This window comes from Manis pentadactyla, chromosome 15 (assembly GCF_030020395.1).
Source record: "Manis pentadactyla isolate mManPen7 chromosome 15, mManPen7.hap1, whole genome shotgun sequence".
NCBI classification, from domain to species: Eukaryota; Metazoa; Chordata; class Mammalia; order Pholidota; family Manidae; genus Manis; species Manis pentadactyla.
The window spans coordinates 47,143,688-47,167,767 of record NC_080033.1 but is presented as its reverse complement, the minus strand read 5'-3'; the positions used below and the strand labels follow the sequence as shown (position 1 = coordinate 47,167,767).

Genomic DNA, 24,080 nt, shown 5'->3' with positions numbered 1-24,080 from the left:
TCAAAATGGAGGGACAACAGAAAATTAAGTTCAAAGAAAGTAGAAGGAAAGAATAAAGAACTTAATGACCTAGAAAATGGGTACAAAAGAGAAAACTGACAGAGCCACAAGTTAGTTCTTTTAAAAGAACAATATAATTGATAAACTAGCAAGACTGATTAAGAAAGAGCATTATTTCTCAATATCAAAAATAAAAATCAGGACACTGCTACAATCCTACAAATGTTAAAAGGATAGTAAAAGAATATTTTAAACATTAAACCACTACATCTGAAAATTTAGATGAAAATTGTCTAATTCCTAGGGACAAAAATCAAGGTACCAAGAGTAACACAAGAAGAAGTAGACAATCTAAATAGTCATACCTATGAATTAAATTAAGTGTCATTAAAAACCTTCCCACATACATCTCCCATGCAGAATTCCAAATAAATAATGTAGACACTCTGCCTGCAAAGAGGTGGAGCATAACTCCCCACTTCTTAAGTATGGCTGCATATAATGACTTCCATCCAAAGAGTACAGTATGGAAAAGTGGAAAAAAGAGTAACATTATAGTGAAGAATCCTGATAAACACCACCTCTGCCAGGTGATCAAGGCTCACATCCATGTGCATGTTGATACTACATATCCTTGGCATGATGTGATGAGAATGGCACTATGGCACTTTACCTCTATTCTCTTCCTCCTCAAAACCCAGTACCGCGGTCTAACTATGAGAAAAACATCAGACAAGTCCCAATTGAGGAACATTCTACAAAATTCCTGACCAGTGCCCCACAAAACTGCTATGGTCATTAAAAACAAGAAAGTCTGATAAACTGTCACAGACTAGAGAGGCCTAAAAAGACATGACTGCTCAATGCAGTGTGGTACCCTGGCTGGGATCCTGGCACAGAAATAGGACATTAGGGAAAACGAAGGAAGTATTAAAAAGCATGGGCCGCACATCTGTTTACCAATGTATAAGAAAAGGAAACCCTTACCTACTTTAATGTAAAGTCAGTAAATTATATCTAAATTTAAAAAAAAATCAAGCAGACACGTTTAAGACTATCAGTTAGAAATATGTAGGTGAATCTTGAAGAAACTACTAAACATAGAGGACAGACCCCCTAGAGCTGAAAAGAGGTGGGGGGAAAGCAAGGCAGGGGCTGTTATTTTTGTTATAAACCTTTTTGGTACTGCTTTGACTATTAAAACTTTTTGAATGTATTACTTTAATTTAAATAAACTCAAAACAAACAGACCAAAAACATTCTTCCTAACAAACTTTAGGTGAGGAAATAACCATTAAGACTCATGTTCTTGGGACAAACTTGTATCTGAAGTCGTAGAGCCCAAGTTCAAATTCCAGCTCACCACTTACAGTGGGACCCTGACCAAGTTACGCTTGTTTCCTTGTACGTAACGATACCTAATCGTAGGGTTGATGAAGATTATAGGAGTAATAGATGGAGAAGTTTACACTCCCTACTCCAGCCGGCACTAAAGCCCTCAGAAAACGGCTGCTGTCCGTCATTATGTAGGATTGAATCTAGCGATTTGCGGTTCCCAGACTTAGCGCAGGTGTTGCAGAATCCAAAGCTGTTGTTTTAAGGTAAACGTGCCCACAACCCTGACCCTGAAGTTTTCACAACCCAGTCTTTACGCATTCAACACATGGGGTGTGGGGACAGACTGCTGAATTCGGACAGATTCAGAGATGAAATCAGTGCTGGAAGGAGCCTGACGGCCTCGAACAGATCTGTCTTCCGTCGGGCGGCGCAGACCAAGCCCGGAAGCCACTGGCGCGCGCTGGGACCTGGGAGCGGAATCGACGGCGCGCACGGCCCCGCCCCCACCCCGGGACTACAAATCCCAGAGGGCAGCGCGGAAGCCGGGCGTCGCAGCCTTTCCAGGTGACAGTCCGCGCGGAAAGACTTACCTGAGGAATCGTGTTGTCAGTCTCTGTCCCCCGGCTCCGCTCGGGGAAGAAAACGCCGAGTCGAGGCATGGGGGTCTCTGTGCGTACCGGGAGCTTCTCGTGGGACAACAGAATGTCGTCCAACGAAAGAAAGTTCTCCTCAGGCCCCAGCGCCCCCGACTCCACCCGGAAATAAGCCTCCGACATGGCGGTGGCTCGAGCTTCTCTGCTTCCACTGCGCTATTCGGGAAGCCCGGGATGTAAAAGGAGGAGGAGGAGCTGGTCAGCACTGTGAGGATTGAGAGGTCGCTGCAGCCGCCGGGATTGAAATTCTTCCCGCTCCGAAGGCGGGGCCAGACCGGAGCAGTCGATCCGTGCGAGTCCGCCCAGGCAGAAGCAATCCACAAAGCCTGCGAATTTGCGGATTTGGTCCGCCGCGATTCTTGGAGGGTGAGCAGTAGGCAGGTCGACCAGAAGTTTTATGACTGCCGAGTGTAGCCCAGTGTGGGAACCTTAAAAAGAAGCTGGAAATGCCCATTGAAGCTGCAGAATGCGTATGTACGAAATTGTGTCTACGTGGTCCTTTAAATGTTTATGTGAAATTAAAAACACTTTGCATCATGTTTGGGGGCTTACAAATGAGCATCATTGTGCCCTCCACCCCAGGCCTGATCAAGTCAGACCTCTTTACTATAGTTTTGTCACTGTGCATCTCCGTTAATATTGGTACTTGGAAGAAACATTAAAACAAAATCTCCAGCACTAGCTCCAGATAGTTATTTGGGCTTTTGTAGTATTTTGTAGGAGGTATGGGATGGAGTGGGAGGAGGGGTGGAGCACTAACTAGACTAGGAGGCTCACAAAGGCTCTGAGTCTACTTGATGGCCTCCCAGCACACCTTACTATCAACTCGCAGTCTTCTTTTGTGGCTTTTAATTTAAATCCTTAAAAGAGGAAGTCTGTTTGGCCCAGTTTATCTTTTTAAAACAGGCCACCGGTCAGAGGTTGCCACCCACCCTACTGATTGGATGCCTATGTCAGGTGCCATCATTGGTCCAGTGGGATGGGTGGGCGCAGGGGAGGTATTATGGTTACACAGTACCACACTTGGGGTACCTCTTCTGTCAGGGCTCTGGTGGTGGCAGTGTTGAGAGATGCACTGCAGAACTGATATAGAAAAGCATTTTCTGGGGCTACTAGAGCTATGAGCAAAGGGTTCTTGGGAAGGGAGATGTGCATTAGTCATGTTTTTTATTTTCTGTATTTAATGATGCTTTGACATCTTGGAGCCTTAAGGCCTCTGGGGAGGAACTGTCCGTGCCTGGGTGGGCTAACTCCTAAAGTAACAAACAACCTGCCTGCAAATATATCATACCCAAATCAACCCTCAAAGCCCATATCCCCAACCACTTCCTTTATCTAACTCACATATCAAGCCAGTACTTCCCCGGCCTAAATCGCCCCAGGGCCAAATACTGGACAATGAGAGACCACCCTTAAAGCCCAGAGCCCACCAACGTCATTCAAACTATCCAGTCCTACACTTGTTCAAACTTTCTGTAAGTGCGGGGAAAGGAAATCCCGGGGCAAAATACCTCTAAAAACCAAAATCAGTCAAAGGGAGAAATAAAGCTTAAAATTGGTTTATTGCTCACAAACTGCATTCCCAGGCCCTCTTTCTTCACTGCTCCAGCAGCAACCACACCGGCCCTCCCACTCACCTCTCAGGTACAGATAAGCCCTCTGTTGCCCAGGTAATCACCCACTGATATGGAGATGAACTTCTCCACCACTGAGGAAAGATGCAAATGTACTACAGCCATACTTCTTTCTACCTCTGTATGCCTATCAATATGCACATATACTAAAACCAGGCGAGATATTCTGGAAATGTTACAATTTTACCCACACTTTCCCACTGTCTTGCCTGTTCCTTCCCACAGAAACCACAGTGAAGGATCTGGACCATGTTCTTGCCTTACTGTGGCCTCCTGACTGACCCTGGTACTTTCCCATGAGGACCTGTGTGGTGTGATGTGCTCCCTTCTCTTGGGAAATGTGAGCAGTTCTGTCAACGGCACAGACCACTCAGTGTGATCACTCAGTCACCTCTGTCAGTTAAATCCTGGGTGTAATTAAAACAAGAGGCAGTGGGGGACTCAGGGCCAAATTGTGGAAAGCCTTGAGTGCTGTTCTGAGGAGTATAGGCTATTTCATAGGAAATAGGGGGAAATGTGTACTTTTTTTCTTAGCAATTAATAACATTAATCAGAGCTTTAAGAAGAGAGTTCTGGCATTGGGGTGAAGAAGGGAGAGATTAGATGCAGGGAAGCCAGTTTGAAGGTGTGCAGTGGGCAGTCCCTGGCAACTCACTGGATATAGGAAGTAAAGGATAGAGAGAGGTCAAAGATGATTTAAAACTTTAACCTGGTTACCCAGGTGGATGGAGATGTCATTAATATATATAGAGCATAGGAATGTGGGTAGTTTGAGGCAAAAGATGTTTTCAGTTTGACCCTCAGGGAATCTAGGAGCCACTAGGCAGGCAAGTCTGCAGCCCAGTTGGGAAACCAGCCTTGAACCTTTAGTTAGGCATCTATTTAAAGGTAGTTACATGAGAGTCTTTTTCTTTATATTTTTAATGTTCAGTTTGCTACACCATCCAATACAAAAGTAAACATAATTCATAGTCAAAATTTATAGTTTCTCTGATGAAATGGATGTAGCATACTGGACATAGTTTGGAATAGGAATGTAAATTAATTTGTCTAACTGAAGTCAGTGCAGATTATTTACTGACAAGGAGACTAAGCTATTTTTTATGTTGAAACAGTTAAGATGGATGATTACTGGTTCATCAGTGCCAAAGACAGGAAATATTTTGAGTGTTTGGTTCTAAACTCAAATACCACAGTTATTTTAGTACTAAAGTAATAGGCTGGTGTTTAAGATAAAATCAGATTACCTTGTTTTTCTTATTTAATGTCTTGTGCATGTGAAACTAGTATTCACTGCTTGTATATTTTTCCTCTATTTTATCTGTCCTCTCCTTGAACCAAAGAGTAAGCCAGAAAAAGTGAAATTAAAGTTTAAGCATATGACGCTAAACAATTGCATTAAGTCATTTGACAAAAGTGGCATGCCATTTGTCCAGTATAGATCTGTTTATAAATTTTAAGCTCCAGGAATGTTTCTTTTCTCTAAGAAAGCTTGTGTTCCTTAGTCCCCAGTCAATCCATCTAAGCAGAATTTCAGTATATTTATGATACTCAGAGTATGTTCAATATATTTACAACATACAGAATTTCAGTTTTCTGAAGGTTGTCTGCCGGACCTCTGAAAAATGGAGTATTTGTTTCCAGGGTCATCATTCCAAAATTGTGGAATCATAGAACTGTGTAGCACAGACTTTAGCTAAACAAGGCTGCAAGCAGCTTTAAGTCTGTGCTTTAGAACACCAGTCTTTCTAAGTTTCTTCCACTGAGTCCGGAGGCTGTGACACAAGTGACAGAAATGCAAATCTGGGGGTGGGGGTGGGAGGGCAGAAAAAAGAAAGAAAAAAAGAATGTATTGGACTCCTTCCTTCCAGTTGCTGCTTAGGCCAAAAGCTTGAGGGTTTTCCTTGATTCCCCTCCCTTTACACTCTGTAAAGGGCCCATTAGCAAATGTTGGCTCTATCTTCCAGAATTTGACTATTTCTCAGCACTCTGTTCCAAGCCACCATAATCTCTTGCTTGGATTTTGCAGAGGCTTCCTATCTAATCTTGCTTCTGCCCATGACCTTGTTCCTTGAAAACCCCAAGGATATTCATTCTTCAGGGCTTTGCATTGTCTCTTCCCACTCCCTGAATGTCTTTTTCTTAGGTTTCCACGTGAATGGTCCCTTTAAGATCTTTACTCAAAAGTCACTTCAGTGAGGCCCTCTGTGCCACCCTATCCAAAATGTTAACCCCCTCCTGCTGACACCTGATATCCCCCTCCCTCTTTCCCCTCAGCACTAATCACTCTTTAAGGTACTATATATTTTGCTGGCACCCCTGCTAGAACAAGAGTGTGGATTCTTTGTGGTATACTTTACCTTGCTATGTTCCCACTCCCTATGCCTGTTGGGCACCCCATAAATATCTGCTGGATTAATTAGGGGTCCTTTATTTTCAGAGGTGATATTATTTTCCTTTGAAACATTAAGGAAAAACAATGAATCAATTTTAAGTAAATAATAAATATTACAGGTGGAATACAGAAATTATAGCAGTTACAGGAGGTAGCAGTGAAACCCTGAAATCACTGGACAAAATATTTGGCTAAGTTACAGCCAAGGTCACACAGGTTTCCATAGTCATGGTCTGAATGATGCCATGATGACAGCTCATTGATTGGGCCCCCTAATTTACATTTGTTGAGGTTTTGGTTGAACTACACTGAACTTTACCTTTACACCGACTGTAAAAATGGAATGCGAAACAAAAAGGGCAAACAGGATTTAAAATGGCTTTGTCCCCTACATGGGAAACATTCACAGCAGCCATTTATACTTGATTGCTGTGTTAGGAATCTGACAGCTCCCATCATTTTAATTGGCTTTGTGACCTCCGGTGAAGCTTAGTTTCTGTATCATAACATGGGGATAATAGTAGTAGCTCACACGATTGTGGTGGGAGTGGAATGAATGAACCCATATATGCAGAGCAGTTAGCTCAGGGCCTGTAGTCAGGACTCATATGTCCTTCTTAAGATCATTATTCAGATGTGTTTGCTCACTGCTGTATCCTTGAACAATATGTAGTAAGCATTCAGTGAACATTCGTTAAATAGCTATCAGTTTTCATTATTATCACCATTGATTGAGGCTGGACTACACTACACTCTAGTGCCCCACCCCCCACTCCCTTCCACCAATTTAGGTTTCTAAATGGACTTGAAGGTGATAAATTATTATCTGCAAAATTTCAGATAGAAATTATCTCCTATGAGTTCAAAATATTAAAGTTTTTTTTTAATTTTTGAATTACCATTACTATGTTTGAAATTTTATTATGTAAGGTTAATGGATTTAAATCACTGGAATTCATTTTTACATAATATAAATGTTCTTTTGGTTGAGCTATTTCTTGAGCACTGCTCCAAAACGCCTTCAGTGATATCAAAATAAATTGATGGGCATGATGCGACCTTATGTGTGGGTAGAGCCGATTTTAGATTCTTCCCACAGTCTTCGGCAGTACCAGCAAAATTATACCCCCATCTTATGTATTCTGAGAGATTGTGTGTGTGTGTGTGTGTGTGTGTGTGTGTGTGTGTGTGTGACCCTTATAACTTGGCGAAGAAGCAGCTATCACATCATTATAATAGAGGTACTTGTTTAATCCAACTTTTCTTTTTCTGTATTCCCAGCTTCAAAAAATACCCCTTCCTTTCATTCCTCTGTTTTCATCTTTTTCTGGTAAGTTATTATATGATTTAATCCATAATCTGATAGCTAGAATTTCCTCTCAGTCTAAAGGGGGCGGAGTGGTAAGTAAATTCATCAGTTTGAGGAGAATATGGGGGCAGCTGTTGTTTTTTCATCAAGATGTTCATCAAGATGCCTGTTAGATGCCCTGGGGCTGCAGACGTGGACAAGAATATGGAGTTTAGGAGGCTGGTGCCCAGTGGAGGAATTAGGAACAGGAGGTTCCTAATTTATCACCATAAAAGCTAAGATAAAGCCATATCTAAAATGTCATGGGTGCTCAGAAGGACTTGGGAATTCTGACCTGGACAGAGGACAGGTTTACAAAGGCTTTCAGAAGAAGAAGCACCAGCGTGGGGCCTCTGAGTGTGAACAGGAGGCCCACAAATGTGAGACGGTCTTTCCTGACCCAAGGATAATCTTCAGGCAAAGATGTAGGATTGTGAAAATTCAGGAAAAAACTTCTTCTCTTTCAAATCAGCTCCTCTTTGTGCCTTGCATGTACCAGTTAGTGGCTCCACCATCCACGCGACTCCCTGTATCTTTATGTGGCCAATAACAGGAAAACCCAATCCAAGCTGGCTTAAGTGACAAGAGGATTCCTAGATGGCATACCTGGAGAGTCTAGGATGTCATGGTCCATTCTTCCAGCAGCCCGTGCTCTCGCTGGGGATCTGCTTTGTTCCTCACATGGTCTGCTTCAATTTATGGCTTATTCCCCTGGGGTCACAAGAAAGATGTTTATCAAGTCTACAGGCTTCCTTCTTCTTGTCCAGTGGGGCAGATCATTTGGTTCCAGTATTCCAGTAGAAAGTTCTGACCAGGAATTCTGACATTTGTACTCATTGCCAGGTTTAGATCACATGCTTCTCCTGAACCAAAACCAAAAGCTATAGCCGGAGAGGTGGAACATGCTAGTCAGTGTAAGTCAGTCAAGGCCCACCTTTAAAGCTGGTATAAAAGTTACCTTCCCCCAAGTGCATGGGCTACACAACCAGGAAGACTGGTGGGGGGCAATTCCTGGGACACAATTTGGGTGCTTTTGGGAAGGAGGAGGCTGGGTAGAATATAATGTCCAGCACCATCACTACGCAACTCAGAAACCTGGGAAGAATTCAGTATTGCTTTCTCTCTCCCCTCTCCATATCCCACCAGGCGATACATTCTGCTGATGCTCCCTTCGTAGCATCCTTCTGTTGGTCCAATTGCCTTTGTTCAAACCCTCATCGTTTCTTACCCATACTCCTAAAATGCCTCCTGACTGGTGTTTCTCTGCCTTTACTCTCTACTTGCTCCAACATTCGTTCATATTTCCATCATAGTGATGTTCAAACCCAAAAGATTTGATTCTGTTACTTCCCTGCTTATAACCCTGCTTTGTTTACAGAATAAATTCTAAACTCATAGGTAAGTCATATGCATCTTCTAAGATCTGTGTATTAGTTTGCTAAGGCCACCATAGCAAAATACCACATGCTGGATGGCTTAACAGAAAGTCCCTCATAGTTCTGGATACTGAAAGTCTAAGATCAAGGTAGCAGGGCTGGTTTCTCCTAAGGTCTCTTCTTAGCTTGCAGACGGCCACCTTCTTGCTGTGTTCCCACATGTCCTTTTCTCTGTGAATGCACATCCCTGGTGTCTCTTCTTATAAGGACACCAGTCATATAGGAATATGACCTCACTTAACCTTAATTACCTTCTCATGGGCCCTAGCTCCAAATATAGTCACATTAGGTGTTAAGGCTTCAATATATGAATTTGGGGGGGATACAGTTCAGGCCATAACAATCTGATTTCCATCTTCATCCTCTGACACTTTATCATTGTTTCCCTACAATATGGTTTACCAAGAGCAAATATTAGCTAGAGATGTCTGCTGGATACAGCCACATGCATCAACCTTCCTATTTCTTGCCTCAAATCTGCTGAATCTACATATTCTATCTCTTTGTAGATATTTCATATGTATACATGAAACCCACAAAAAAACAGAGGAAAACAACAGAGTGTCACTGGAAGATCAGAAGGATATAGTAGTTCCTGTAAGATAGAAAGCAGACAGGATCAGATTGATAGAAAAACTGGAGCGAAGAAAAATACAGCTTAGACCTCGATAGGCACAACCTACTACTAAGGAAACTGGAGTAGTTCAGGGATATTTTCAGCTCAGTCAACAGATACCTGGAGCAGGAGGAGGTGCTGGGCAAGAGATGGAAGAACTCAGTTCAGGAGAGTCAGGTCAAGGCCTGCTTCCACAGCACAGAGTAAAATGGGGAGGATGTCAGAAAGATTAGCATGGTCCCTGCACAGGGATGATGTGAATTTGTGAAGCATCTCATATATTTCACAGTATCACCCTACAGATTACATGCTAATCACAAAGAAGAAAATTACTCTAACAGTGGAAAGATCTGGAAGTCACCACCATGTGGAAGTGATCAAACGTGCCACAATAGTGGTAGGACAGCCTGATATGGAGTGTCTGTAGATATCATGTGACATAATATGTGCCAAATCACCCAGGAGTGTTCTTGACAAAGTATTTAACCTGAACCAGTCAAGCCACTAGATTTGACTTTACAGGAGAGATGGGAGTAAGTGAGGGGGAACTTGAGGAAAAGTTCAACAAGAAGAAACAAGTAGACAGAATCAGAATGTGGAGCCCTGTATAAGGATATTAATAAAATATTGTCTCAGGGAATCTGATGCATGACTAGAAGACATAAGTTTATGACCTCAGAAAGACTTAGGATGGTGCCTCATAACCCTGTCAGGTACACAAAGAGCTCTCTAAGAGTCGTAAGGGATGCCTCATAGCTCCTCTCAGCTAGACAGTAGTGCTTCTAATATTCCTAAAGATGTGGTCCAACAGCCAACAGCAGTCTCACAAGGAGCCCAAGATAAAGAAAGGCATATCTCAAAGAGCCTGACCCCGATGTCATAATGAGATGAAACTTCGGAGGAGTTATGGGAAAGGGTGTGTGTATTTTGCATGTGAGAGAAAGGCAAATAATTTGTGGCCAGAGGGCAGACCATGATAGTTTTTAAAACATAGTTTCAAATTCTCTGTGACTAGTTCAACAAATACAGCATGATAGAAATGATGCTATGTGACTTCTGAAGCTAAGTTATAAAAGGCAATGCAGTTTCTGTCCTGTTCACCAAGGATCCATGAGCCATTATATAAGAAAACTGGCCACTCCAAGGTCACATGGACATGCTCTGGGGGGCAGTTCCAGCTGAGTCCAGCCTTCCAGCCCTCCCAACCAAGGTGCCAGACTTGACAGCAGATCCATGTTGGACTCTAGACAGTCCATCTGCCAGTGAATACCACCAAGTGGCTTTTGCCAGTGTCATGTGAAACAGATGAATCTCTTGACTGAGCCCTGCCTGATACTGTGATCCACAAAATTGTGACATAAGTAGTTGTTTTAGGCCACTAAAATTTTTGAGTATTTTTAAATTTCTTTATATAGACAACTGGAACAGAATTTAGCTCTTCAAAGTCAATGTCATGGTGGTGGTGGAGGGGGGGCAGTGAGGGAAGATGGTAGGTCATTTCAAAGGGTTTTAGTAATCAAATGCAACAAGTCAACCTTGATTGGCTCGGGTTCAAAAAACTAGCTTGCAAATACTTTGGAGACAACTGGAGAGACTTGAACACAACTATTAGATAACGTTTTTAGGAAATTACTGCTAATTTTGCTAGACACAATCATGTTATATAGAAAAATGTCTTGATTTCTAGGAGATATTCCTGAAGTAATTATGGATAAAGTGTCATGATTGTAATTTACTTTTCAGCGGATCAGCAAAACAATCATATGCACACACCCCAAATATAGCAAAAGTTTAACAATTGCTTAAATCTAGGTACTAGGTATTAAATTCTTCATTATGTAATTCTTTTAACTTTTCTGAATGTGAAAATTTTGTAATAAAAAGGTGAGGAAAAAAATCAGGGAAAATCAAAAAATTCCCAACTTCATTGGTCATCAAGGAAATGCAATATAAAACCAAGACGTAAGACCCACTAGAATGGCTAAAAAGAAAGGGACAGAAGTATTAATGAGACTGTAAACAAGTGGAACTCCCTCAGCAATCACTGGTGCAATGCAAAATGGTACAACTACTTTGGAAAACTGTTGGCAATATAAAACATCTTGATTTTAGCCCTTTGAGACCCATTTCAGACTCTGACCTCCACAACTAAAAAATAATGCATTTGCATGGTTGTAAGCCACTAAGCTTGTGGTAATTTGTTAAGCAGTAATAGGAAAGGAATAAAAATAGCAATGCCATGATTAGAAAAAATGTTAATGTACAACCACATTCAGTTTTTATTACTATGAAATATTTCAGGCACACCAAAAAGTCGTAATTACCTGATTTCCTATTTATTCTAATATTTATTTATTCCTGCACAACAAGGAAAGAATAAGCAATTTAAATGCAAATCTGATCTTTTTATCCTAAAACCATTAATGGTTCCTACAGCCTGCAGGAGACAGCCTAAAACTTTGCTTCTGACTGGTCTCCTGCTTGTAGCTTTGGCTTAATCCTCTGCCTGTGCCTTTAGCAATGCTGAATTCCTGGTATTTTCCTCACTCCTTAAGTTCATTCATGCCTCTGTGTTTGCCCATGCTGTTCCCTATGCTTGGATAACTTTTCCTCCTCTCTTCACCTGGCCAGTCTTTTATTCCTCCTTTAATTCTCAGCTCAGAGGTTCTCTCCTTCACAAAGTCTTCTCACCTTTAGATTCAGCTTAGTTCCTTTTTTATTTGTAGTATAGAGATAGTATCCTCTTGAAACAGTTATACTCATTCTTACTGTATTATAGTGAAATTGTTTGGACTCCCCTGCTAGACCACAAACTCCTTGAAGACAGTAGCTTTCTTCTTGGCATATACCAGTGTTTGGTGATTGTTGGCTAAAGTGCGTCTACTAAAGCTCCTTCAATATACATGAAAGAGTTGTATAATGAGTGCTACATTAAAAAGAAATACATCCTGGAGAACAGGATTAAATAAAAAATAGTAATATCTAACTTTGATATATGAAGGATCACATATTGCTCTTCTATTTTTTGAAAGTCACTTTTTGGTTTTATAAATTTCATTTCATTTTAAGCAATGTTGAAACTCATCTTAAACGTCAGCAACCATAACCAAAGCAAATTCTTTTTTTCACCTATCAGATGGGCAACAATTTATAAAATTTGAGAAGACACTGTGTTGTATAAGGCTATAGTAAATTGGTTTCATCTCTTTGGAGGGCAATTCAGCCACTATTAAAATACAAACTAAACATACTTTTTGATGCAGCCATTTTATTTCTAGGATATTTTTCTACAATATTGTACACATTTATAAGATATGTACAAGGACATTCACTGAAGTATCTAAAAGGTTAGAATCAACTAAACCTATCAACAGAGCACTTGTAAAATTAATTAAGGCAGTTTCACAATGGAATACTGCAAAATGATTAAAAAGAATGAGGTAGATTCATTATTGATTTGACGTGATATCCAAATTATATTATGTCATTTTTTAACTGTGATAATTTTAGTGATAAAGATAATGATAACTGATAAAGACAATTGGTAAAGAATGCAAGCCAAAAATATACTTCTGAAAATATCGACTTTAAATTTTATTTATTTGGTACTAATTTTTGGTGATAGACTACGTAAAATTAGTGACACAAGCCAAATGATGCAGGAATCAAATTCAGTGTGCATAATGCTCTTGACAGCATCAAAGGATTAAGACATTCTTTAAAGAAAACCAGTGATTATATTTATCAAATATCTGTCATTGATGCTAAGCAAATTGTAGAATTTTTTTATTTTGACACCAAATTGTCCACCATTAAAAAAAACAAAGGAGGAAGAAGACCTTCAACTGAAAACCTCATGATCAGAAAGTTACATTCTCAAATGAGGAAAAAAAAAACCCCACTGAAATAAGAAAAAGAAATAAAAGACATACAACTCAGAAAGGAAGAAACAAAACTGTCCCTGTTTGCAGAAAAACAATGACAACACCAAATGCTGGAAAGAATGCAAAGAATCAGAATTGCTGATGGGAATGTAAAATGGTTAAAAACATTTGTCAATGTCTTATAAAATTAAATGTACAACTACCATATGACCCAGTGATTGTACTCTTGGGCATTTATCTAAGAGGAACGAAAACTTATGTGGATTCAAAAACATGCACGTGATTGTTCACAGCAGCTTTATTCATAATAGCCCCAAACTGGAAGCAACCCAGATTCCCTTTAGTGGTTAATGGCTTAACAAATGGTGGTACCATGGAGTTCATCCATACTGTGGAATTCTGCTCAGCAATAAAAAGGAATGAACTACTGATACATGCAACGCCTTAGATGAATCTCCAGGAAATTATGCTTGGAGAAAAAAAGCAATAACAAGAGGTTACAGACTGGATGTTTCCACATATAACAGTCTTGACAAGACAAAAGTTTAGGAATGGAGAACAGTGGTTACCAGGGGTTCAGGATGGGGGAGGGGATATGAAGGAGTAGGGTATGGTTATAAAGGCAACATGAGATCTCTGTGGTGGCACTGTTCTGTATCTTGTCTGTGGAGGTAGATATACAAACTTACTAATCTAATAAAATTGTATAGAGCTGAATACACAAAGGGAAAAACAAGTAAAAGTGGGGAAATCTGATTTAGGTGGATGGAGTGTGTCAGTGTCAGCATCCTGGTTGTGATATTGTAGAACGGTTTTGCAAGATGCTGCCTTGGTGGGGAACTGGGTAAAGGGTACGTGGGTCTCTCTGTATTACTTCTTAAAATTGTACGTGAACCTACAATTATCTAAAAAAATTTTAAAAACAAGATGAAGAACAATGTGTGTAGCATACTACCATTTTTGTAAAAATGGGGTTCTCTATTTATAGATATGCTCGTCTTTGCATAGAATACTTTGAGAAAGATAATAACAAAAATGGTAACAGGCTTCCTCTAGGAAGGAGATCCAAGAGACTGAGGATCAGGAGAGGAGGGAGACACTTTTCCCTGCATAATCATTTGCACAGTCTGACATTTTATACCTATGCATCTATTACTTCTACGTTAAAAACTTGAAGAAATTAAAATATAAAGTAAATGTAAAATTTAAATAAGTACGTATTTTGCAGTGAAAGTAAAGATAAGCACTTATAAACCATCATTTTATGTACCATAAAGATCCTATGTCCCTTTGAAGAGGAGAAATCAGGACTTTTATTGGGAGGAGGAGGAATGGTTCCTGGGCAAGTGCCAGCAGCATGCACCCCTGTCAGGCCTCTTGCGTCTCCTAATTTATAAGTTTGGGGTGCAAGGGGTACCACTGCACCCCATGAACTGAAAAAGGCACCTTTGTCAACATTCTGCAGTTGGCTGTGCAGACAGCCCCCTGACTGTTCCAAGCCACATAGTTCAGCCCCAGGGGAAGCTTTTATCTTCTGAAATATCATTACACATAATTTAAAATTTTAAATCAATCATCAGTCCCAGCCACGTAGGTGTTCTTATGTATTAACATGTTGAATTGGAGGGTGTGCTGAAGGTAACGAAGGCCCACGCTTACATGAGCCAGGAACACCCCTCTGACGATTCTGATTCCTCAAAGTGAAGCTACCAGTGGCTGTGTGATCTTTAGAAATAGGCCCAGTTGCCTGTTCACTCAGTTTATGATGGTCAATATTACATCATTACTGAGGTCTTTCAGCTTCTTTACATCTGATCATGTTCCACCTAATATTTATAGGTAGAACCTCTTTTTAGGAGATAAAGGTTTTTATTTAACAAAAGTAGAAAAATTAACTGAACAGTCCATAAAAATGGACTTTAAAAAATTCTGCATCCTACACTACCAGTAGGCCTAAGACAGTATCACACAGCTGAGATTGAAAACATGAGAGTTAAAGTCCAAAGAGTATGATTTGATTCCATGATGAACAGATCAAGTACTTATTTTTAATAAATCTCTTTCCTCTCCCCATCTCTAATACCATCAAAGATTTAAAATACGTCAGACCTGAAAGATGCTCAAATCTGTCAACATTTAGCAGTTGGGAAACCAATGCAAATAGAACATTGCACCTCCCCAAAACCTACTGTTCCTGTTCTCAACACACAACAAGCCACGTTGCAGACCATGAAAAACAGAAGCTTTGTTCGTTATGCTGACAGGAATACCAAAAAATGTGTTTAATGCCAGAAACTGAGCATTCAGTTTTCTCGCAAGCAATACAGTGTGAAAAAAATACATAGAAAAGCGAGACCGTTGGCAGCTAGTGTGTTTAAGAAATAATGCACAAACCAAGGGAAGAAATAGATTTCAGGTTTACTGAAAATGCATGATTTTTTTTTTGGTATCATTAATCTACAATTGCATGAAGAACATTATGTTTACTTGGCTCCCCCCTTTACCAAGTCCCCCCCACATACCCCTTCACAGTCACTGTCCATCAGCGTAGTAAGATGCTGTAAAATCACTACTTGTCTTCTCTGTGTTGCACAGCCCTGCCCGTGCCCCCCACACTATACATGCTAATCGTAATGCCCCCTTTCTTTTTCCCCGCCCTTATCCCTCCCTTCCCATCCATCCTCCCCAGTCCCTTTCCCTTTGGTGACTGTTAGTCCATTCTTGGGTTCTGTGATTCTGCTGCTGTTTTGTTCCTTCAGTTTTCCTTTGTTCTTATACTCCACATAAGAGTGAAATCATTTGGTACTAGTCTTTCTCCGCCTGGCTTATTTCACTGAGCATAATACCCTCTAGCTCCATCCATGTTGTTGCAAATGGTAGGATCTGTTTGAAAATGCATGATTTTAATAAAGTTTTTTGTTAATGGAAAATCTTCTTAGCTTTACAGGAGTTAGATCTTTGATGCACTTTGGTATTTACAAATAAGGCCAGGCTTAGGCAAAACCGAAAATTGTGGCATGTGAATGTGTGTGAGAGAGAGTTATCTTCAATGTCCCCTTTGGACATGCATTCTGTCACTGAGGCTGGACATTCCACTGGGGACCTCTGAAAGCCACCTCTCTTTAGCTTGCTCAGTCCTCAGAGGCTGTGCAGGAAGGGCCACCTTTCCTGGAACACCAAGATCATGCTCTGAGCAGGCTGAGCTCCATGGTGGGGCTGCCCTTGCCTGCTTATGCCAGTACCCTGGCTTCCGGTGTGTTAGCTGGGTACATATCTAGGGTGACCAACTGTTCCAGTTTGTCTAGGACTAAGGGGTTTCTTAGAACACAGGACTTCTAGTGCTAAACTGAGCCAGTCCCAGAATAAAGACTTAAATCTAAGATCTGAAACTATACAACTTTTAGAAGAAAACATGAGGAAAATCTTAATGACGTTGTTAGCAATTATTGCATGGATATGACACCAAAAACTCAGGCAACCAAGGCAAAAATGAACAAGTAAGATGGTAGTACTGCATGGAGAATATAGCCAATGATTCTGTGACATCTTACTATGTTGATAGATAGTAACTGTACTAGAGGGGGTAAGGATTTAATAATATGGATAACTGTTGAACCACTGTGTTGTGCATTTGAAACCAATATAAGGTTGTATATCAACGATACTTCAATCTAAAAAAGAAAAAAAATAGACAAGTGAGACTATGTCAAACTAAAAATCTACTGCACAGCAAAGGATACAATCAACAGAATGAAAAGCAATCTATGATATGGGAGAAAATACTTGCAAACCATATAACTGATAAGGGGTTAATTTCCAAAACATACAGGGGTGTTGCATACAACTCCATAGCAAAAAACTAAAAACTCAATTAAAAAATAGGCAAAGAACTCAAATAGACATTGCTCCAAAGAGGACATACAAATGACTAACACATATACAAAAAAAGTGCTCACTATCATTAATTTTCAGGGAAATACAAATGAAAACCACAATGTAATATCACCTCACAGCTGTTAGGAAGGCTACTCTCAAGAAAACAAAAGAAGTGTTGACAAGGATGTGGAGATATTGAAACTGTTGGTGGGAATGTAAAACAGTGCAGCCTCTATGGAAAATAGTATGGAGGTTCCTCAAAAAGTTAAAAATAGAATTACCATATATCTCATAATTTCCGTTTCTGGGTATAGATCCAAAAGAGCTGAAATCAGGATCTTGAAGAGATAATCTACAATCCAACCTTCATTGCAGCAGCATTCACAGTAGCCTAGACATGGCAACAATTCAAATGTTCATTGACAGATGAATGGACAAAGAAGGTGTGGTACATACATGCAAGGGAATATTATTCAGCCTTAATAAAAGGAAGGAATTCCTACCATTTGTGACAACATGGATGCACTCGGAAGACATGCTAAGTGAAATAAGTCAGGCACAGAAGGACAAAGGCTGCATGATTCCACTTACATGAAGTTTCTAAAATAGTCAAACTTATAGAACAGAAAATAGAATGGTCGTTGCCAGGGAATGGGGGATGGAGATAGAGGGAGTTGTTTAATAGGTATGAAGTTTGTTATGTAAAGATGAATAAGTTCTAGAGGTCAGCTGTACAACAGAGTGCCTATAGTTAATAATATACTGTTGCGTGCTTAAAAACTCAAGGGGGTAGATCTCATGTTGAATATTTTTACCACACACACAAAAGCAAAGGGACACAGGAAACGTTTGGAAGTGATGAACATGTTATTTCCTTGATAAAGGTGGTGATGGTTTCATGGATACATGGATATATCCCAGCTCATTAAATGTATGTATTAAATATGTATGATTTTTTAATAATGTATTGATTATATCTCAATAAAACTGGAAAAAGAAAGGTAAGATATATAATTTTATGAATGCTCTTTGGTCAGTGCCCTGAATCATCAGCTCTGTACACTCCTGATGCTTTTGACATGGAAATCTCTGTTTAATGCTAAAATATAAGACCAAATAAAATATTCACTCCCTATTTTAAGATGAAAATATTAGGGTTTCTTTAAAAAAAATGAGTCAGTTCCATTCACAGTAGTCAAAAGATGGAAGCAACCCCAGTGTCCATTGACAAATAAATGGATAAACAAAAGCGATGTATTTATACAATGGAATATTATTCAGCCTTCAAAAGGAAGGAAATTCTGATACCTGCTCTAACATAGATGAACCTTGAGGAACATTATGCTGAGTGAAATAAGCCAGTCACAAAAGGACACATTCTGTATGATCCACTTATATGCAGTACCTAAATTAGTCAGATTAAAGAGACAAAAAATAAAATTTTTGTGATTGCCAGCGACTACAGGACCAGTGTGTTCGTTAGTATATGCAGAGTTTCAGCTGGGGAAGATGAAAACATCCTGGAGATGATGGTAATGATGGTTGCACAAAAAATGTGAATATACTTAATGCCACAGTATTACTTAATGTACACAGAGCATAACAGAATGAACTTAATGCTGCTGTACACTTAAACTTGTTGAAATGGTCATTTGTTACACACATTTTACCACTACAAAATTTTAATGAAAAAAACCCGAGTCAGTGCCAGACTAACTGAGAATCGTCCATGTCTTACATTCCGTGCTTTTCCCCTCCACCTGTCCGTCATATAGTAGATGTGTTTTGATTTGCATTCTCACTCAATCCATGGTCCTATACATGAAGGATTCCCTGGCTTCAGCTCCTATTGTTTGAAGGGGGAGATTCTGAAACATGGGATCCCATTTTCCCTCCATCCCTGGATATAGCTGATTGGTTGGGCAGACCTCTGGTCCAAGCAGAACAGGACTTGGGGACATGGCTTGAAAAGTTGAGCAGAACTAATCAGATTCCTCCCTATTTACTCTCATCGACACAAATTCTAGCTGCAGTTGGCACTGGATACTGGGGTGGAGAAATAGAGAAACAGCATGGGGGAGAAGAGGCTGAGAAGGACCCTTCAGGATTGCTGATTCAGCCTTCTTTGGATCGCACAAGGACTACATTCTCATAATAGAGCTACTTGGACAGGATTTTTTCCCCCAACTCCCTAAAGCCAATTTCTCTCACTGAGAAATCTGCTGTGGTTAGAATCACTTGATAAAATTGGATTTTATCCACATAATTTTTATTGTCATAAAAATAAACCCTGGGAAATCACATAGCCTACAGCAGAGGTTCTCAGCAGGGGGTGACTGCTTCTCAGGGGATATTTGGTTCTGGTTGTCAGACTAGGAAGGGAAAGGTAGGTAGGTGCACTGGCTTCTAGTGGGTAGAGACCAGGGTTCTGCTAAAAATCCTGCCATGCGTAGGACAGTTGACTGCAATGGGCAATTATCCATTGCACAAGGTCAATAGTGGTGAGTTTGAAAAACTCTGCCGTAGAGGATTGGAGTCTGTTAACTATGCACAAGAATTTATTCAGACCTTTAATTTCTTGAACTGAAAATATTTAAAAGTATCTGCAACCTCTGAGACGGAGGTGATGGAGGACATGAGTTGTTTTGCTTGCTCAGAATCTACTCCCTGTTGATTTGTCCTTAAGGAACCACCTTTCCCCGTTCTTAGTCCATGTGGTTTCTGCGAGGTTGACCTGGGTGGAACTCACAGAACTCAGGCTGGCCAATCAGAATGGCACCTCCCAACCCAATCCTCGGTGGCGACTAGGGTAAAGAGATGGGTGTGTAAGTAAACATGACCAATCCCAGGACTAGAAGCATGCTTTTCTAGTGGGGGACGCTGGGAAGGTAACTGAACTGCTGGCCACCGAGAGGGGAGCACCTGCTGAACCTGGGAGCCCACGGAGACACGTGAGCTGAGAGGAGGGGTGAGTAAGGCTGGTCCTCTTTAAGGCACTGGATCTAGCTAGGCCAGAGCCACCACTTCGGTTTCCAGGGCCGTTGAGCTCGTATAGTGCAATTTTAATTTGAGACACTTGAAGTTGCGTTTTTGTCACTTCATACTGAAAGCGTGGCCTAGATGACATCTCTGTCGTAGGTTTAGCAAAGCATAGGAAAGGCTCCTATCAATATATATAAAATATTGATACTATCTGGAAGTCTTGCTTTCGTTTTTCCCAACCAAAGATCCACATACCTCACTCCACCCTACCTTCCTTCATTCCCTGTTGATTTCCTCCCAGTATCCTCTCCTCTCCCAGCTGAGCCGCAGTCATTATTGCCTTCAGCACTTCAGCCTGCATTTCCCTCTCTACCAGTGTCTACCTGCAGGTCTCAGGAACTGAATGTTGGCTCGTGTTTACTGAGCACCTATTAGGTGCTATACACGGAGCCAAGTGCTGCATATGCATGGTCTGATTTGGACTGCATAACAACCCTCTGTATAAGGGACTTTAAAATTATTTTTCTCATTTTACAAATTAGGAATTTGCCCCAAATTGCAAAGCTCCTAAGAGGTTGACCTGGGATTCAAACATAAGTCATTTGGGTTCCATGGCCTGTGCTCCTGACCACTATATCACTCTGCCATCTATTTTTTTTTTTTTTAGAAAGATCAATTTCTTAAGCCAAAAAAATACTCCATGGAATTGAATCAATACATTTCTGAGTCATTCTTGCCCCTAGGCTTAGATATGAAGAAAGCTGCAACTTTTCTGTATCTATGAACTGGTTTTTATAATCTTAAGGCATTTTCTAATCAAATACAGGTTCCCAAAGTTTCCACAAAAGGAAATATAACTTCCATAGTTCTGGGCCATTCGGCCTGCTGTGCAAGCTTTTAAATCACTGATTGACAATGCATAGGCAATGCTTAGTAATATATGGTCCCACATGGCTTTGTGTCAGCATTTCTGAGTCATGGCTGGGTACCTGTAACAGCCAAGTAACATGTGCTCTAATAGGGTCTGACTCACTTGTGAAGCTCCATTAACTTGACAGTTTGATTTCATAAAATTGAAAAGGACTCAGCTTTGGTTTTTCCTCTCTCTAAATATAACAATGATATGAGTTCAAAATTATCCCTGTAACCTTTTAGTCACTGCTTAACTGCTGTCTTTTCAACTTGAATGAATTTTCTCAGTACTTGCTGTGTCACCCTATTGCTCCACCCTTACATCTCTACCTCTTGCAGCCTGGCTCCCTCAATGCCACTGAAATTACCCATGATCTCTTAGATCCAAAGGACCCTTTTCAGACCTTGCCTGGCTTCTCTCAAGCATGCTGTTTGCCACTCCATTCTTCTTGACATTTTTCTCTCCTGTTGCACTTCAGGATAGCACTCTCCCTTGGCACTTCTCTTGCCTTTAGCACTGATTTTTAGATTCTCTTGCTGGCTGCATTTTTCCTCCCTCTCTTTCTACAGAGATATTCTGTCCTTATTCTCCTTTCCCTTTCTAGTCTAAACACCATCTTCCATGAATCTTATCCTCCACCCTACTGCCTTGGGGATCTCTCTAATGTAACCTGAACAAGTCTTGGGGTCCCCAATGCCTTTCTCAGCTTGCTGTGGCATTAAAAAAAACACACCCCAGTAGCCAAAGGTAATTAAAACATTTCCAATGTTCATTTCTACATCTTAAAAATATCAAAACAGGTCTTGTTCTTAATCCTAGACACTATCTCCTCAAATCCTCCTCTATTATGCAGACATTTAAAAAATAAGATAAATATATATGCACTGGCTTAGAAAGCTAGTGACCAGCATATACACTTAACTAAAAAACCACAAGTTGCAGACAAATATAACACAATTCCATCTGTATTTTTCAAAAAGTATATGTGAGAATATATAAGAAAAATTTCAGCATGAAATACACAGAAATATTAATTGGTGATAGCCTTAAGGGAAGGTGATAGTGGAAGAAGGGAGGAAGATAGAGGAGTGGAGAGTTTTTACACACACAGGTTTTATGGATCATTTTAACTTTTTGTGTTCAGTATTTTTCAAATAAAAAAAGTCTCTGAGAAGCTAGAAGCTTCCTACTAAAAGGAACAAGATAAGGATGTCCCCTCTTACCACTCTTTCAGCATCATACTGTTACTGGCTCTCCTAGCTAATGCAGTAAGACAATAAAAGTAATAGAAAGTATCCTGACTGGGAAAGAAGGAACAAAACTGTCTGTTTACAGATGACATGATTGCCATGCAGAAAGTTCAGAAGAATCTACACACACACAAAAAAAAAAAAAAAAGAAAGAAAGAAAGAAAGAAAGAAAAACTGGGACAAATAAAACTTATCACAAGGTTGCAGGATACAAGGCTAATATACAAGTCAATTGCTTTCCTGTATGCCAGCAATGAACAAGTAGAATTCAAAATTAAAAATATATTACTATAAATATTGCTACCTCCAAAATATGACTTAATTATAAATCTAATAAATTATATACAAGATCTATGTAAGAGAAGTGCAAAACTCTGACAAACCAAAGAAGAATTAAATAAATGGAGAGAGAGTCCATGTTCATGGATAGGAAGACAATACTGTGAAGATGTCAGTTATTCCCAACTTGACCTACAGACTCAGTGCAATAACAATAAAAAAATCCCAGCAAGCTCTTTTGTAGATATCAACAAACTGATTCCAAAATGTATATGGAGAGGCAAAAGACCCAGAATGGCAAACATGATCTTGAAGGAGAGGAACAAAGTTGGAGGACTGATACTACCTGATTTCAAGATCTACTATAAAGCTGCAGCAACAAAGACATGTGGTATTGGCAAAAGAATAGACAGATCAATGGAACAGAATAGAGCCCAGAAGTAAACCCACATAAAAATACCAACTGATCTTTAACAGAGGAGCAAAGACAATACAATGGACCAGAGGTAGTCTTTTCAACAAATAGTCTTTTCAACAACTGGACATCTATATGTAAAAAATATGAATCTAGACACAGACTTCACACCTTTCACAAAAATTAACTCGAAATGTAAACTGCAAAACCATAAAACTCCTAGCAGATACGATAGGAGAAAATCTTGATGACCATGGACATAGTGATTGCTTTTTGGAATACAAGAAAGGCATAATCCTTTAAAGAAAGAACTGGTAAGCTGGACTTAAACTAAAAAAAAAACTTCTTCTCTGTATAAGACATGAGAATCAGAAGACAAGCCACAAACTGGAAGGAAATATTTTCAAAAGACATATCTGATGAAGACTGTTATCCAAAATACAGAAAGAACCTTAAAACTCAATAATAAGAAACCAAATACTCAATTAAAAAATTGGCCAAAGACCTGACATCTCACCAAGAAGATATGCAGATGGCAAATAAGCCTATGAAAAGATGCTTAACAAGATGTGTCCTCAGGAAAATGCAAATTAAAACAATGAGATGCCACTGCATACTTATTAGAATGTCCAAAATAAGAAACACCACCAAATGCTAGCAAAGATGTAGAGCAGTAGGAACTCTCATTCATTGCCAGTGGGAATGCAAAATGGTCCACTTACTTTGGAAGACAGTTCAACAGTTTCTTATAAAACTCTTAAGCATGCTCTTAACATATGACCCAGCACTTGTACCCCTTGCTATTTACCCAAATGAGTTGAAAACCTGTGGCCCCACAAGAACCTGCACACAGGTATTTATGGCAGCTTTATTGATAATTGCCTAAACATGGAAACAACCAAGATGTCCTTCAGTAGATGAATGGATAAACTGTGGGATGTCCAGGTAATAGATTATTATTCTATGCTAACAAAATGAGCTACTAAACCATGAAAAGACATGGAGGAATCTCAAATACATATAACTAAGTGAAATAAGCCAATCTGAAAGACTAAATACTA

At 39.9% G+C, this 24,080-nt stretch overlaps 1 protein-coding gene, 1 long non-coding RNA gene and 2 pseudogenes across 3 annotated transcripts in view; 2 read left to right on the top strand and 2 right to left on the bottom strand.

Moving 5' to 3' along the window:
- LOC118918607 (dehydrodolichyl diphosphate synthase complex subunit NUS1-like) overlaps window positions 1-1,523 on the bottom strand; it is a 9,054-nt pseudogene extending 7,531 nt beyond the window's left edge.
- GINS3 (GINS complex subunit 3) overlaps window positions 1-2,224 on the bottom strand; it is a 12,994-nt gene extending 10,770 nt beyond the window's left edge. For both annotated transcript variants that reach the window (XM_036897952.2, XM_036897953.2), the window contains exon 1: window positions 1,929-2,224. In XM_036897952.2, the coding sequence (XP_036753847.2) occupies window positions 1,929-2,114 (186 nt within the window). In that variant the 5' untranslated portion in view covers window positions 2,115-2,224. The remainder of the gene's footprint in view (window positions 1-1,928) is intronic.
- On the top strand, window positions 2,224-24,080 carry LOC130681168 (uncharacterized). Its single transcript, XR_008994218.1, has 3 exons — window positions 2,224-2,461; window positions 17,495-23,731; window positions 23,762-24,080. It is a non-coding gene; the product is annotated as an uncharacterized LOC130681168 (long non-coding RNA).
- Window positions 9,604-9,704, top strand: LOC118918784 (U6 spliceosomal RNA; annotated as a pseudogene).